Below are 17,156 nucleotides of genomic sequence, written 5' to 3'. Positions count from 1 at the left end.
GGTTGAGCATCCATGGCCTACAGGTATGGCATTAGCATTAAACAATATTTTTACAAATTACACATTTTGTTTTAAAGCCGAGTTCCGGCCACAAAATCGACATAATCGATTTTGGGCCATCCGCTTGCTTTTGGTCACCTGAAAAAGAAATGGATAGTTACGATTTTTTTTTTGTTTACTTACCTTGTTATTGAAGAAAAATATACTCACCTTTCTTTCACTTCCTCCCTCTGCGGTCGCGGCCCACGCCGTCACTTCCTCTTTGCATTGATTCCTGGGAGCTGAACGTCATCGCTCCCAGGAATCAATGCGCCCTGCACCGGCCCCGCTCGTCACTTCCGGTGCTGCGCCTCATTCCCTGCTAAACAGCTTCTGGGCATGCCCAGAAGCTGTGGAGGGATGACGCACCCGCACCGGAGGTGACGAGCGGGGCCGGTGCAGGTGCGTTCTGGGAGAAGAGGACACGGAAGAGGACGCAGAAGAGGACACGCTGGCTTCAGCTGCCCACATCTGAGATGGCAGCGCTGGAGAAGAATTTTTCAAGGTAAGTATTTCTTCTAAAAGGTAAGTGCGTCCCGGGGGTATTTTTATTGAAAAAAAAAATTAGTGGCCGGAACTCCGCTTTAAAATACTGAGGTCCCTTGTATGTGTGGGCCAGTTTATGCATAAAATAAACTTAGCATTTAAGTTTCCAAAACCCATTGCATACAATCCAAAGTGAAGGACCTATCACCAATGGGTATTCACAGAGCACTGATGTATCCTGAACATGTATTCACTGATGTTTACTGAATAGATATTTAATTGCATGTAGTTACCTTAAACTTATGATGTTCATGTACTCTTTCTATCAGTCTACAATTCTAGGTGTTCTGCATCCTACGTCTAGACTTCTTGCTTACTGTGCTTGTCTTAGGCCCCTTTCACACATACGGTCCGATCAGATCCGCCTGTCAATTTTTCAGAGACATCTCTGCTGAAACCCGCTGCCATTCGATCCGATACTGTCCGTCAAATCCGGACGGATGGAAACCCTATTTTGGATCAGATGAGAACGGACAGGCGGTCCGTTCTCATCCGATTCCCCCATAGAGGACAGCGGGGATCTGACAGCTCCCTCTCCGCACACAGACCGCCTGCTCAGCGGGGATCGGTGTATCGATCCCCCACTGAGCAGAACGAAGTCCATCGGCGGAACAAACAGTGTGAAAGGGGCTTTCGGAATCTTTAAAAAAAAAAAAAAAACTCAGGTGCTGCGTAGCAGGAGTTGTCGGCAAAAAAAGTTCAACTAAGGGAATTTAGTGTGTGGTGGGGTGAATAATATACAATAAAGAAGAACTCCAGCTTTTCCTCTACAAAACAACAGATGCATTGTGCATATAAATGATTTACATCTCCACTGTCACTTTGTATGTAACTTACCTCCTTTAGCAGTATATAGCAGGTTTCTGTGTCTGTGATATCACTCCACCTCCTGGATGAATTTCAAAGTTCTCTGACTTCCTGTTTCCTTCTTCTTCCAGTCCTGATACTACATGTCCCATGATCCTTTGAGTCTGTAGTTTCAGGGCGGGGAATGGCAGTCACTTGTTACAGTTCTGGGAGTTGATGTGGGTGGGTCCTAGGGGTAATGTGGGTGTTTCTGGGCCTTCATGTGGGTGGTGAAAAGTATAAATGTGTCATACCTATTCCTGTGTCATTCCTGTCTTGCAGCATGCCAAAGATCATTGGCTTACTGTAAGACTACAGAGGAAGGGCTATGTGAGGTTATTATGAAGGGGTTTCCTTCAAATGTAAATTAACCATTTCACATAGAGCAGGGTGCGGGGAGAATGGGATCTGAGGGGCGGGACTCTTCCTGTCTGTATATTTAACTGGGCAGGATTCAACTCTAATTGTGGGCCATTCAATTGTGCCCAGCAGCAGCACAGCTAGCTTTCAGAACAGGCTGTGTATATGTGTATATGAAGGGGTTTCTTTCTTGAATAATGCTCATGCTGTGTCCCGTGAGGTGGGACTTTGGAGGTTTGGACTCTTTCTGTAAATGTCACTGGGCAGGATTGAATGCTAATTAGGATGTATTCAATTCCACCCAACAGCAGAGCTGTGAAGGCAGTTACATCATTTGCAGAGTCTGAAAGACTACAAAGAGGATTTCTATAGACTCTAGCTGCTGCAGGAAAGGGTTGTGGATAAAAAAGAGTCTATCAGTAGAATATACAGTGTGTCACATGATACAAAGCCACAACTAAACCCAGAATATCAGGGGATCTACAGACAACTGAGCAACATGGTACAGAGGTATGATCTATGCTGGGATTGATCATTCCATTCATGTATAGTGTAAAGAAAGTTGAAATTCAGCTTTAAAAAAAAAAATCAAAGTCCACTTTCTTAAAAAAACAAATGCAGGTTTCAGTAAAGAATAATATGATAAAATGCTGCAGTCCTGCCCAGTAATTCAGTGAAAAGCCTGCTGAGCCTAGCTTTAACATATGTGAAAAATAGATGTTAAACTGAATCAGCTTTCTGGCTTTAGAAGTAACAGGTATTGCTTGTCATTGGCTTTTTAATGTTTTGTCTGAGAATGCCATTACAATAGTTGAATTTAATCTTACAGAGCACATTTCATATATAGTAAATATAATTTATGTCAGACTAACTTTTAAATATGTTTTTTAAAACCTGCAGATGATGTAAAAAGTGAAGAAAGTGACGGGGAACCCACTGCAAAGAAGAGCAAGAAAGTGGCTTCAGATAAGACTCCTAAGAAGAAAAAGAAACTGGTAATATGCATAAAATAGATTAAAACTCTTTGTACTCTACTGATGGTGTGCCTTTTTTATACGATGTACAGTATTTCACAAAAGTAAATACACCCCTCACATTTTTGTAAATATTTTATTATATCTTTTCATGTGACAACACTGAAGAAATGACACTTTGCTGCAATGTAAAGTAGTGAGTGTACAGCTTGTATAACAGTGTAAATTTGCTGTCCCCTCAAAATAACTCAACACACAGCCATGTATGTATAAACCGCTGGCAACAAAAGTGAGTACACCCCTAAGTCAAAATGTCCAAATTGGGCCCAATTAGCCATTTTCCCTCCCTGGTGTCACGTGACTCGTTAGTGTTACAAGGTCTTAGGTGTGAATGGGGAGCAGGTGTGTTAAATTTGATGTTATCACTCTCACTCTCTCATACTGGTCACTGGAAGTTCAACATGGCAACTCATGGCAAAGAACTCTCTGAGGATCTGAAAAAAAAGAGTTGCTCTACATAAAGATGGCCTAGGCTTTAAGAAGATTGACAAGCCCCCGAAACTGAGCTGCAGCACGGTGGCCAAGACCATGCAGCAGGTTAACAGGACAGGTTCCACTCAGAACAGGCCTCGCCATGGTCGACCAATGAAGTTGAGTGCAAGTGCTCAGCGTCATATCCAGAGTTTGTCTTTGGCAAATAGACGCATGAGTGCTGCCAGCATTGCTGCAGAGGTTAAAGGGGTGGGGGGCCAGCCTGTCAGTGCTCAGACCATACGTTGTACATTGCATCAAATTGGTCTGCATGGCTGGCCTCCCAGAAGTAAACCTCTTCTAAATATGATTCACAAGAAAGCCCACAAACAGTTTGCTAAAGACAAGCAGACTAGGGACATGGATTACTGGAACCATGTCCTGTGGTCTGATGAGACCAAGATAAACTTTTTGGGTTCAGATGGGGTCACGCGTTTGTGGCAGCAAACAGGTTAGGAGTACAAAGACAAGTGTGTCTTGCCTACAATCAAGCATGGTCGTGGGAGTGTCGTGGTCTGGGGCTGCATGAGTGCTGCCGCCACTGGGGAGCTACAGTTCATTGCGGGAACCATGAATGCCAAACTGTACTGTGACTTACTGAAGCAGAGCATGATCCCCTCCCTTCGAAGACTGGGCCGCAGAGCAGTATTCCAACATAACGACCCTGAACACACCTCCAAGACGACCACTGCCTTGATAAAGAAGCTGAGGGTAAAGGTTATGGACCTGCCAAGCATGTCTTCAGACCTAAACCCTATTGAGCATCTTTTGGGCATCCTCAAACAGAAGGTGGAGGAGCGCACGGTTTCTAACATCCACCAGCTCTGTGATGTCATCATGGAGGAGTGGAAGAGGACTCCAGTGGCAACCTGTAAAGCTCTGGTGAACTCCATGCCCAAGAGGGTTAAGGCAGTGCTGTAAAATAATGTTGGCCCCACAATATATTGACACTTTGGGCGCAATTTGGACATTTTTACTTAGGGGTGTACTCACTTTTGTTGCCAGCGGTTTAGACATTATTGGCTATGTGTTGAGTTATTTTGAGGGGACAGCAAATTTACACTGTTATACAAGCTGTGCACTCACATTGTAGCAAAGTGTAATTTCTTCAGTGTTGTCACATGAAAAGGTATAATCTAATATTTACAAAAATGTGAGGGGTGTACTTACTTTAGTGAAATATTGTATGTACAATTTTTCAAAAAATCTTTAAAAAAAAAATTAAAATTTAAAATATGAATTACAGCTCCACAACCCTGCGTCCAGACCATAGGTAGCTGATGGAGTAAATATTAGAGCTGGGCTGCCTCTTGGAGCAGTTACTTGATGGCACACAACCTTAAGCACATTAGTACCAAAGCTTGGTATAATGATCAGCCTTAAAATGTCGCCATTTGGTGCTCATTACTCAAAACTGCAGCATAAGTATTTGCAATGCCCACCTGTGCCTTAATCAAGAATGGGAATGCTGGGAATTCAGCTATGTGCCTGATCAACAGTTTTATGTCTGTTTGCCTATGCCCTTGATAGAGTTCCCTCTGCCTGTTTATGGCCTGAATTTTTCCTGCAAATTGTCTGGATTGTGTTTGTACCCAGCTTGTCTGGGTTTCCTATACTCTGCTATTGTGCACTGTTGCTGAGTTTACCTCTCTGGAACCTGGATTGTGTTTGCCTGCCTCTGACTTGGCAATCAGCCTGCTGACTCTGCTACTGGATGTCATATGCCCTGTTCATTCATCTGAGGGCTTACACCACTCTATCATCTCTCTTATGTGTTGTTGACTGTCGCCTTTGGTTACACAGACAGTCCACTGAATTTTGTGGAATAGATGTTTTAACCAATCAAACTGCAGTAGGTACTACACAATTTTCAAAATATTCATGATGCAATTCAGACTGTCTAGTGGTTTGTTGTCAAACATCAGGTTCATTAACAACCAGTCTCGCATTAGACTGCATTACTCGCAAAAATAGGCATAGATTACACACACATGTTAACTGCAAAGAAGGGAAAGGGTAAGGCTACATTCACATGGTGCATGGCGGCAGCATCAGTTAGCCGCCTCTGACAATGGATAAGTTGCTGCAGTCAGAGGCGGCCTACTGTCACCTCTAGACACCACAAAACTCTTTCCCAACGTGGAGGAAAAGAAAATTTGATCAGCTGCTTAAGTTTCTCTTTAAAGTGTATCTAATTGCGTGAAGACTAGTAAAATCCCTGTTTTTTTTTTTTTTTTCTTTTGGTGTCCTATGAAGATTGCTCTTCGCTTCCTATCCTGGAGACACAACAGGAAATCTCCCTGAAGTGAAGGAAAATCCAGGTTTAGACTGGTGTTCCTGTCGATTTTCCCTCACCCCCTGTACAAGTGACCATAAAATTTAGAATTCTCCATCACTTTCCACCTAGTTTTAAGGCCTTAACTTAAGGTTGTTTTTATGAGGGCAGTATTTTCAATATCAAGCCAAGATCAAGAACACGGGGACATGACCTTAAACTAACAGAAGGAAAGTTCAAAACTAACCTTAGGAAGTATTCTTTTCCTGAGTTGGTTCTTAGAATAGACTTTAAGCAGTGGTAGTTAGTCAACAGTAAAAGGATTCAAACATGTTTGGGACAAACATTGATCTATCCTCAGACAAAAAAGTTTAAAAACAAAAACATAAATAATAAAAAAATGGGGCAGTCCTGAGGGACCACATGGTCTTTTTTGTGACGTCACAATTTTATGTTTCTATCACACATAGCAGATATACTGCTGCTTGTGTAGTTGATGAGACAGTGGGGATTGCAGTTGATGAGGAATTGCAGTTGATGTCAGAGCTTCAAATAGATCAGCACTTGAGCTTTTATATTGGGCATAGAGTACTCTAGTCTCTTAACGCTCTCTAATGTCAGCATTTTCTGAAATTGCCACGTTGGATGAATGAGTGGAATTAAATGCCCTAGAGATAGTTGTAATCTGTTTCCCAAAAGATCCAAGTTGAGGGGGGACTAAATTAGGCCCAGAAAGTCAAATATTCTTTTGTTTTCGCAGTTACAAGCTTACAAAATTAGTGTTGGTGCCATATTTCTTAACCAAACAAGCCCAAATTTCTCTCATCTTTATGTTGAGCTATAGCATATGTGGTGCAGTGTAAAGAATGCTTATTCTCATATGGATTAAACAAATATAGTTAAGCTAAAGTGAAAAAAGACGAATGTTCATTAAGCTTAACCTCCTGCAAACGTCAGCAGGTTTGGTCCAAATTCAACATCTGTACACATCTGTAATGATGCTGCAAAGCAGGATCAAAGATAAGGGGAGGAAATATGGGAGTCCAAACCCTGGAGGCCCTGACTGGTGGCCCTTTAAGCCACAGGAGCCACATAGTCAAGGTATTCCAAACACAGCAGCCTGTGTCTCTTTCCGGCTGCTGATAGGACAGTGCAGCAGGGAGAGAACTATGAATGGCTGCAAAGGCAACTGGACCTTGACCCCACAAACCTGCAGGGTTGTCAATAGCTGTTTGGAGGCAGTCCTACTGTACAGGGCCTCATCTCTATAGCGTCAGTAGGGGGCTTATGCTCAACTGTTCCCCTGCTGGCGCAGCCACTGCCAGGCATCTGCTCTGCACTGTTGCCCTCTGACATCATGCTTGGGCCTCTCGGACATTCTTTCTGTGCCATAACTAGCTATGCTACTGACCTACCTATGCAGTCAGAAGAAACAATAACAGAAATAATTTCTCTGCTATGATCCACCCCTGCAGCTAAGACCAGCTGTTCCCTGATTCTAATTTCCTAGAAGCCACCCAGGTCTCAGTGATCCAACCTTTGATACAGTACCACTTCTGTGTGCCAGCCTGATCCACAGTTCCCATCTGCTTCCTTCTTGCAGCCAGTGCCAGCTGAGCCTCTTTCCCTTCCTTGGTGTGCCATTCTCCTGCAGCCAGTGCCATCTGTGCCAGTGTGTGACTGCCATTCTTCACATGGTTTTCTGTCCCATCTGAAAGCAAACGTTTCTCCAAGAAGAAGCCCCAGTGCCCTTTTTCTTCCCTCTCCAGCCTGCAACCCGCATCCTGCTTTTTTAAAGTGAATTTCAAAACTCATGTCTGGGACTGTGGATGACCAAGACATGGAGCCCTAGAGTGGCAATCATGCTGGAGATGACTTTCCATAAGAAGGACATTGTGAGCTTGTGTCGGAAAGCATTGCAAGTCATAATGGAGCTATACCTGAGAGAGCAGATGGAATGGGATAAATTACAGTTACATTTTACAGTTACAGTTAGTCAGGTTGAAAAAAGACACAAGTCCATCTGGTTCAACCTAAAAAAAAAAAAAAAAAAAACAGTATTGAAAACCCAGCCATACAATCCCATATACACAATCCTATACCCGCAGTTGATCCAGAGGAAGGTGTAAAAAAAAAAAACCCCAGCAAAGCATGATCCAATTTGCTACAGCAGGGGAAAAAAATTCCTTCCTGATCCCCCAAGAGGCAATCGGATATTCCCTGGATCAACTTTACCGAAAAAAAAAAAAAATTAGTACCCATTTATATTATGTACACCTAGGAAAGAATTCAGGCCTTTTTTAAAGCAATCTAGTGAGCTAGCCAGAACCACCTCTGGAGGGAGTCTATTCCACATTTTCACAGCTCTTACGGTGAAGAAACCTTTCTGTATTTAGAGACGAAATCTGTTTTCCACTAGACGTAAAGAGTGCCCCCTTGTCCTCTGTGTTGACCTTAAAGTGAACAACTCAACACCAAGTTCACTATATGGACCCCTTATATTTATACATGTTGATCATATCCCCCATTAATCTCCTCTTCTCAAGAGAGAATAAATTCAGTTCCTCTAATCTTTTCTCATAGCTGAGGTCCTCCATGCCTCTTATCAGTTTTGTTGCACTTCTCTGCACTTTCTCCAGTTCCCCGATATCCTTTTTAAAAACTGGTGCCCAAAACTGAACTGCATATTCCATATGAGTTCTTACTAATGATCTGCACAGGGGTAAAATGATATCTCTCTCTCTGGAGTCCATGCCTCTGTTCCCCCAGTTCTACTCCACCTAGTATGTATGATGCATGTCTTAGCCCCCAAATTCATAACTTTACATTTATCAACATTAAACCTCATTTGCCACATAGTTGCCCAATGCACTGGATTTTTCCTCTCCAGCAACCAGGGAGCAGCAGCACATGTAGGTACACAACAACTGAGATTGTTACAGTCTGCTAGACTTTAATTTGGGGCAGCCCTTCCCACTGTTGGCTCAAATTTGCCACACCTATAATTCACCACCTTGTACTGCACATTCCGCCTAATTATTCTCTTTTGTTTTCCCAGTGCTAAACTTCCCCTGGGGGAAAAAAATCTACTGCCCTGCTGAGTAGCCTACAATGAGTCTCTCACTGGAGGCTTAATGAGATATGATCACCATGCCTATTCAGAGCAAAGTGACAGGGTCTGTGTAAACCCACTAAAAACTTCTCTTTTACCATCAAAATGCCCAGCATAGGGTGGTGTCACCCCTTTCATTACGTGACATTGGCTGTACTTTGTCATGGGAGGAGGTCACATTTTTACCTAGTGCAGCAGTGAAAGGTGCATTTGAGGTGAGGTAAAAAGGGGACAGGAATGATTTTTACACAGATAACAGTTAACACAATACATCTTTTTTTTTTTTTTTTCTAGCAAAAGCAGTCCTTACCATTATCAAGTCTGCTTGCTGTCTTTGGTGGACTTTAAACACAGAACCTTACTTCCACTATTGCCTTCCGTTTGGCCTTATCTTTTGCTGGGTTAATGTTCTTTCTTGAACTATGGCTGCCTGTCATTTACTTGATGTCATAAATTCACCGTGTCCTTTTTCTGTCATTCTCTTTCTTATCTTTCTGTCTTCTACAGTCATGCTTAGCTCCTCTTCAGGCAAGTTTCTTGTGATATGACAAAACTGGCATCTTCTCAGATGTGGTTTTGCTTCACTTTGCACCTCTGTAAGCGGAACTAAACCCATTGATGTAATTGCTTCCCAAAACTGTTTTATTCAAGGCACATCATGAAAAATACCAGTCACAGTTGCTTGTACTCTCAAACCAAACTGTCAAGCCATCACTGATTACATATACGGTACCATGGCAAATGCACATCAAACAGACGCTAAGATGGCAGCTTTCTTGGCTGTAAAAAATAGGAGGGTTTAGTTTTGCTTTAAAGTGTAGGTAAACCCCAAACCAAAAGCGTAATATATCACAGCTTACTAGTCCCTGGCGTGGTGGCTGCATTCATTTTTGCTTTTTCTCCTGTAATCCTGCAAATGACACACTTCCTGTTCCCGGGTGACTACATTACTCCTCCACTGTGTCTATCGAGAGAATCATGTGTGGGAATCACTGTGACCCTGGGTGACTTTCCTGATATGGTGTCTGTATCTTCTGATCTCCAATGCATGTGGTGGGAGGGGGCAAGGCAATTGGAAGTTTGAAGAAGATAGCTAAGAAAGCATTACATTGTATTTTTGTTCTTGGGTTTAGTTATCCCCTTATTCATGACCATGGCTTTCCAGCTCCTCCTGCAGCAAAACAGTACAAAACTTTTTTTTTAGAAACCATTGTAAGGAAAACTAGCTTTAAAATCTGTTTAATGGAATCAGTTTATTGAAATGATGAAATATAGGTATGGGTGCCCTCTGATTCAAACCACAAAATTCCAGCACAATTGTATAGTGCATGGGCAGGAGTTAAGTCAGGAAATGATATGGGATTTGAGAAGTATATAAAACATTTTAGATAGTAACATTAGGGTTAGCCTTGTATCACAGGCAAGTTTCACTACCTCATTAAATAGGAAGTTTATGTCTTACATCAGTAATAAGGAGGCTTGTTGTGCCTGACCCGAATCACTGTAGTGTAAGTGCTGATGAAACAATGTTTGCTTTCCATCTGGATCCCTCAGGGCTAAGCACTATAACATTTTCCTACATGGGACACAGACCAGGAAACTGGTTTAACAATCTGCACTTCAAACATACATGGAAGAGCTATTCCAGATAAAGAGCTGGTGCCAAATCGGCATGCTTTCTATTAAGGCCTATTAGGAAAATCTACTTACAGTATGGCCAGATGTGGCAGATTAGTGGAGGAAGAGACCTTTTTATCCCAGTGTCTAGTGTTTTAGTATTTGCTATGTAAGATCGTGTACTGTACAGGCTCACACATACATTGTGTGCTGTTTTATAGGTGTGGTTACAGCTGGGATTTATTATATACTTGATATAGTGTTTGGAAGACAAAGTCATCTATAAATTTAAAGAGTCTTTACATATGTCTGCTTATCACATCAGACTACACTATATTACATCTAATTAGCTGAAATTCTGAAAAGTCTTGCATGGCCAACTGGCATTTGATATCGGCTACTCAGGCTGGAAAATCCAGTTATATGATAACTACATCTTATTCTTAGGTTAAAATTGTGTGTTTATAAAGCACAGCCTACATTTTTTTTATATTATTACCTGTTTTATGCTGATTTAAAAGAAGGCAAAAACCTTAAAACCTATATGTACAGTATATTTTCTTTCAAAACGTTTTATTACATTCTTTAACAAACATGATGTTAATAACAAAGAGCAATGCACAGAAGCTGTATGGGTAACAGTATTGAGATATGAGTCTAAGAACAACTTAATGAGATTGTAGGAGATACAGGTATGACACCAGTGCATTGAACTACAAAAAAAAAAAAAAAAAAAAGCATATAAATGGAGCCCAGCATGAACAAAAGTGGACAAACACTTATTTAGATCGTCTTATTAGTCCTCCCAGGGTCCAGGCACCCCCAAGGGCATCTAGCTGTGACCGAACCTGGGGAGAGACCTCCTCGACGAAGGTTGGTTATTATATCTTTTCATTTGACAACACTGAAGAAATGACGTTTGCTACATTGTAAAGTAGTGAGTGTACAGCTTGTATAATATTGTAAATTTGCTTTCCCGCTCAGAATAACTCAACACACAGCCATGAATATCTAAACCACTGGCAACAAAAGTGAGCACACCCCTAAGTAAAAATGTCCAAATTGGGCCCAAAGTGTCAATATTTTGTGTGGCCACCATTTTTTTCTAGCACTCCTTTAACCCTCTTGGGCATGGCGTTCACCAGAGCTTCCCAGGTTGCCACTAGAGTTCCATTCCTCCATGACGACATCACAGAGCTGGTGGATGTTAGAGACCTTGCGCTTCTCCACCTTTCGTTTGAGGATGCCTCACAGATGCTCAATAGGGTTTAGGTCTGAAAACATGCTTGGCCAGTCCATGTATGTCACAGTGCATTCATGGTTCCCTCAATGAACTGTAGCTCCCCAGTGCCAGCAGCACTCATGCAGCCCCATCATCATTACCCTCAGCTTTAGCAAACAAGTGGTCGTCTTGGAGGTGTGTTTTGGGTCGTTATGTTGGAATACTGCCCTGTGGCCCAGTCTTTGAAGTGAGGGGATCATACTCTGCTTCAGTATGTCACAGTACATGCTGGCATTCATGGTTCCCTCAATGAACTGTAGCTCCCCAGTGCCAGCAGCACTCATGCAGCCCCAGACCATGACACTCTCACCACCACGCTTGACTGTAGGCAAGACACACTTGCCTTTGTACTCCTCACCTGGTTGCCACCACACACGGTTGACACTATCTGAACCAAATAAGTTTATCTTGGTCTCATCAGACCACAGGACATGGTTCCATTAATCCATGTCCTTAGTCTGCTTGTCTTCAGCAAACTGTTTGTGGGCTTTCTTGTGCATCATCTTTAGAAGAGGCTTCCTTCTGGGACGACAGCCATGCAGACCAATTTGATGCAGTGTGCGGCGTATGGTCTGAATACTGACAGGATGACAACCCACCCCTTCAACTTCTGCAGCAATGCTGTCAGCACTCATACATCTATTTCCCAAAGACAACCTCTGGATATGATGCTGAGCATGTGCACTCAACTTCTTAGGTTGACCATGGAGAGGCCTGTACTGAATGGAACCTGTCCTGTTAACCTGCTGTATGGTCTAAGTCACCATGCTGCAGCTCAGATTCAGGGTCTTGGCAAATGTCTTTGTTTTTTTCAAATCCTCAGATAGTTCTTTGCCATGAGGTGCCATGTTGAGCTTCCAGTGACCGGCATGAGAGAGGGAGAGCGATAACACCAAATTTAACACACCTGCTCCCCATTCACACCTGAGACATTGTAACACTAACGAGTCACAAAACACCGGGAGTGAAAATGGCTAATTGGGGTGTACTCACTTTTGTTGCCAGCGGTTTCGACATTAATGGCTGTGTGTTGAGTTATTTTGAGGGGACAGCAAATTTACACTGTTATACAAGCTGTACACTCACTACTTTACATTGTAGCAAAGTGTAATTTATTCAGTGTTCTCACATGAAAAGATATAATAAAGAATTTATAAAAATGTGAGGGGTGTACTCATTTTTGTGAGATACTGTATCATGAACAGAGTAAAATGCTTTCCCACCAACAAAACTGGAAACTCTGGGTGAGCCAGGTGATATAGATTTTAATATAACTTTTTAATGTATTTTTACATATATGTTTATACCAGTCTTTTTCACATTTGAAGATTAAACACGACTAAAGAATAATTTACACTGTCAGAGGATGTATTTATCATACAATGTTTATGTTGTCCATTGATGATCCAGATGTTTTCATGGTATTTTTGTGTTTGGTTTCTCTCTCCAAGAGTCCAAAAACATTCTACTAGATTAACTAGCTGATCTCTAAATTCACACTAATCTATGGTCTGTATAAGAATGGCAATGTTCTTAGAACGAGAAAGTTTTGAGGGTCATTAATTAGAATTTGTGTTCTTTAGAGTGATATAGAAATCCTAAAAAAAATAGGTAAATGTGAAGCCTTTCCAAATCTGGTATTTTTTCTTCATGTGAAAAATGTGGTTTCTGCTTAGTTTCTACTTTGCTAAACTCTATTTTAATAATTTTGTAGGTCAAGGAATGTGTTTTAAAAAAACCAAAGGAAAAGGTGGAAGAGACAATTACTACAACAAAATCCAGAAAAAGAAAGAAGGTATGTTGTTGTAATGCACTGCAGGATAGTATTTTTACCTGTTTTACAGAGCTTAGTCGAGAGAATAGTAGGGGAAATTTCTTGGGGCCCACCAGCATGACAGACAAGCTACAAATTAAAGCAGAACTCCAGTTGTTTCAAACTAAAAAACTACATCCCATCACTTGTTAAAAGAGCAGCTTTCTCTGCAATACTCACCTTTAGTTCAGTGCTAAACCCACAGAAATTCCCCTCCTCGAGCAGACGACACTATTTTCTCTGTCGCTCATTGACAGACGTAGTCCTCCTTGATTAATATCAACTCGGGTTATAGGAGTAGGACTAGACAGGAAAGAAAACGTTCTGGCCACACCCTAGGGGCAGTCCCAGAGGGTATATCCTCTCACTTCCTGCTACAGCAAATCAGTTTTTTTCTGTCTAGTTAGGAGTAAGAACCTAGATTCCTTGCTAGGATCTTCGGTCCTGGCAAGATTTTTTTTTTAGAAATACTTTTTTAGACAGCTTTTTTTCTCCAGTGTTCCTGTGAGATCTTCAAGCAAGTACGCTGAAATTGGGCGATGGGCTGGATGTTGAGATCCAGTGGTCACCCCAGTTCAGCCTACGAGCGCGTGCAGGCCATAGCTCCGCGCTGGGTCGGCCGCGACATAGTCCCACTGGACGGGGACTGACCCTGCGAGTTAAACGTCTCGCCTGGACGCCAATGACCAACAGAGTCACGGCGTCCGTATTGGTCTACAGCCCCCCCACCCCGGTGGAGAGGGGTTCTGTCAGGAGTTGGCGCCCGCCTGGTTCCGGTATGGCGAGTAGAATGTTCCCCCTCTCCCCCTGTCGGGTTTGTTGGTGGACGCGGGCCCCTCTCTGGGATGGTCGGACACTCGGTTTTCTGGGTCTCCCCTCTATCCTATAACAGGTCACAGATCCCCCAATTTGAGTGTGATTTTTGTGAATAGAAACCAGGAGGCTTGGTTTGGGAGCTGACTATCTAAAAGTCACTATATGACTGTAAGGGTGACTGAAGTCAGTGGCAGACTACTAAGAGGCATTACTATTGAGGTATAGAGGTATCCTACCTGTCTAGTGTGTACACAGGCCGATGCCTATGCCTGAGTTACTGCAGCCACAGATCGCCATCCCTCCAGAAAGCCGGTCACTTTCACAGGCCACACAGCCTCCCGCAGGCCGAGGACACCTCCCGCAGGCCGCACAGGCCGAATGCACACATCCCGCAGGCCGCTGCTAGCTTGCAAGCCGCCGCTATCCTACACAGGCCGCCGCCATTTTCCTGCAGATCACACGAGGCCGCCATATTGGCGTAGCCTCGTGTCTCCAGCATGGGGGCGGCCATGTTTAAGGTGACCAAACACCTCGTGGAGTAATTGGGAGGCGCCGGAAGGCGTGTAAAGGGGCGGAGCCGCCTCCTTGGCCCAGGGAAAGCAAGCCAAAGACTTCCTGTCTGTAACAGACAGTGCTGGAAGCAGTTTGATAAGAAACTTCTGTGCATCAGGTGAGCCTTGGGGTCTCTCTCTCTCTCTCTCTCTCTCTCTCTCTCTCTTTCTGAGGGGTCCAAGCAGGTAGACTGAGGGGCGCTACTGCGCTGGGGGACTAAGTTAAAAAAAAAAAAAAATGTTTTTTACCTGCAATTAATTTTTTTGTGTTTGCTGGCAAGTGTCTTGTTACATGAACCCTGCCACTCATGTATCCCCACCTGATCCCCTCGGGGTGGCCGCAGGACCCTCCAGTACCCCACTTGTGATGATGCATTATCAGCAGTTTTGGAGTCTTTGGTATCCCGGGTGGAGGTAGCCTGTCAGGGACGGGGGTCAAGAAGAGCGACCCCCGCCTACCCCTATGTCATCTGATACTTCAGATACGGATTCTGAGCTTGTCATTGCCGGGAAACCTTAAATCTTGAGGTTACACCGGCAGAGGTAACTGAGACTCATATTTCTTTTTTGGTACTAGCAAGCCTACCAAAATGGTGAAGGGTTTCCCTTACCCAAATGGGGTCTTCTGTAAACGAGCCCCTGCTATTTCCAAACGCATTGCTAGGCGCTATCATTTTGAGGAATCCCTCATTACAAAGATGGACGGTACCACCAATAGTGGACTCACCGATTTCCAGACTAAATAAAGCCACTGTTATCTCGTTGGATTGACAGAATGGGCCCCACCCATCTCTAGGGTGGGGGGACGTCTTCACCGGTTTCCGGATCCAGGGCTTTCCAGAATCCCGGATAAAGGGGTTCGCAAGGTCATATGGTCGGGATACAAGATCGAGTTTCGATCACTTCCACCGGTGCGATTCTTCCCTTCCAATATTCGACATCCCCGGGTCGCTTAAAAAGCTTTGCGGGGAACAGCTTGATGCAACAAGCAGTGGTAGTTCCCATTCCTTGGAGGAGTTCTAGTCGAACCTGTTCACAATGCCCAGGAGAAAGGGCTAGGTGCGTCCAATTCTGGTCTTGGAAGAGATGGAGTCCATCCATACAGTGGTGGCCTCCCTGCATCAGGGGGATTTCCTGGCGTCCATAGACATTTAGGATGCCTATCTTCATATCCCCATCTTCGCAGGACATCAGCGTTTTCTTTGCTTTTCCCAAAGATCATCCCTGGTTCCCACCAGGAGACTGAACTATCTGGGCCTAATTTTGGATACATCCTTGGCAAGAGTGTTTCTCCAGGCGGAGAAACTCCAGAAGATTCAGTCAATGATTCGGATGTTGCTGTCCGTCAACTGGCTGGGATTGATGGTTGCCTCCTTAGAGGCAGTACCGTTTGCCCAGTCTCATACCCGAATTCTCCAAAGAGGAGATTCTTCTCATATGGAATCGGAATCCCGATTCCCTGGACAATCAGATCCGATTGAGCGAGCAGACCAGGGAGGCTCTGGTCTGGTGGCTTCGGTCTCCGATGCTCAGCCAGGGGAAGTCATTTCTTCTGATAAATTCCAGGTTACCGATAAAGGTGTTGGAACTGAGAGCGATCAGACTTTGTCTGATTTACTGGACCGAGCAGCTCCAGGGCAGTCCGGTTCGGATCCAATCGGACTATGCCACGGTCATGACTTGTCATGTCAATCACCAAGGGGCACCAAGAGTGCCCTGGCGGCCATAGAAATGGCCAACATTCTTTATTGGGGGAACAGTTGTTCCAGTTCTCTCCGCGATATTTATCACGGGGGTGGACAGGCAGATTATTTCAGCCGTCAGATTCTGGATCAAGAGGAATAGTCTCTTCATCCAGAGGTATTTCACCAGCTGTCCCTTCATTGGGGCACCCCGGATATGGATCTGTTGGCAGGTTGGCTCAACAGGGCTCGCGCCCGCGATCCTCTAGCGGACGCAGCAGATGCGCTGAGTGCCCCGTAGGGGCAGTATCAGCTACTGTATGTCTTCCCCCCTCTCAAGTTACTGCTGAGATTTCTCCGCAGGATAGAGGTGGAGGGAACTCCAGTTATCCTGGTAATTCCGGGCTGGCCTCGTCAAGCTGGGTACGCCGACTTGGGCAGGCTAGTCGCAGACGCTCCTTGGAGACTTCTTCTCAGGGAGGATCTGCGGTCTCAAGGACCGATCTTCCATCGTGCTTTACAGTCGCTGGTTTTAACGGCCTGGCCATTGAGACCCAGGTACTGAAGGACAGGGGATTGTCAGCTTCAGTTATTCCTACTCTAATTAAAGCAAGGAAAGCGACTTCTAGCAAAGTCTATTATCGCACATGGAAGACTTATATTGCGTGGTGTGAAACGTTGGGATTTCCCCCACGTACCTATTTGGTGACCC

At 43.9% G+C, this 17,156-nt stretch overlaps 1 protein-coding gene across 1 annotated transcript in view; it reads left to right on the top strand.

Moving 5' to 3' along the window:
- Window positions 1–17,156, top strand: part of CMSS1 (cms1 ribosomal small subunit homolog) — a gene marked incomplete at its 5' end in the record, with an annotated part of 117,145 nt that overhangs the window by 74,067 nt on the left and 25,922 nt on the right. The window contains 2 exons of the mRNA XM_082247966.1: window positions 2,682–2,786; window positions 13,297–13,377. Coding sequence (XP_082104092.1) covers window positions 2,682–2,786; window positions 13,297–13,377 — 186 coding nt within the window. The remainder of the gene's footprint in view (window positions 1–2,681; window positions 2,787–13,296; window positions 13,378–17,156) is intronic.

The sequence above is a fragment of the Pelophylax lessonae genome, assembly GCF_965119305.1.
Source record: "Pelophylax lessonae genome assembly, chromosome: 2".
NCBI lineage: Eukaryota > Metazoa > Chordata > Amphibia > Anura > Ranidae > Pelophylax > Pelophylax lessonae.
This window is presented reverse-complemented; position numbering and strand designations above follow the sequence as displayed.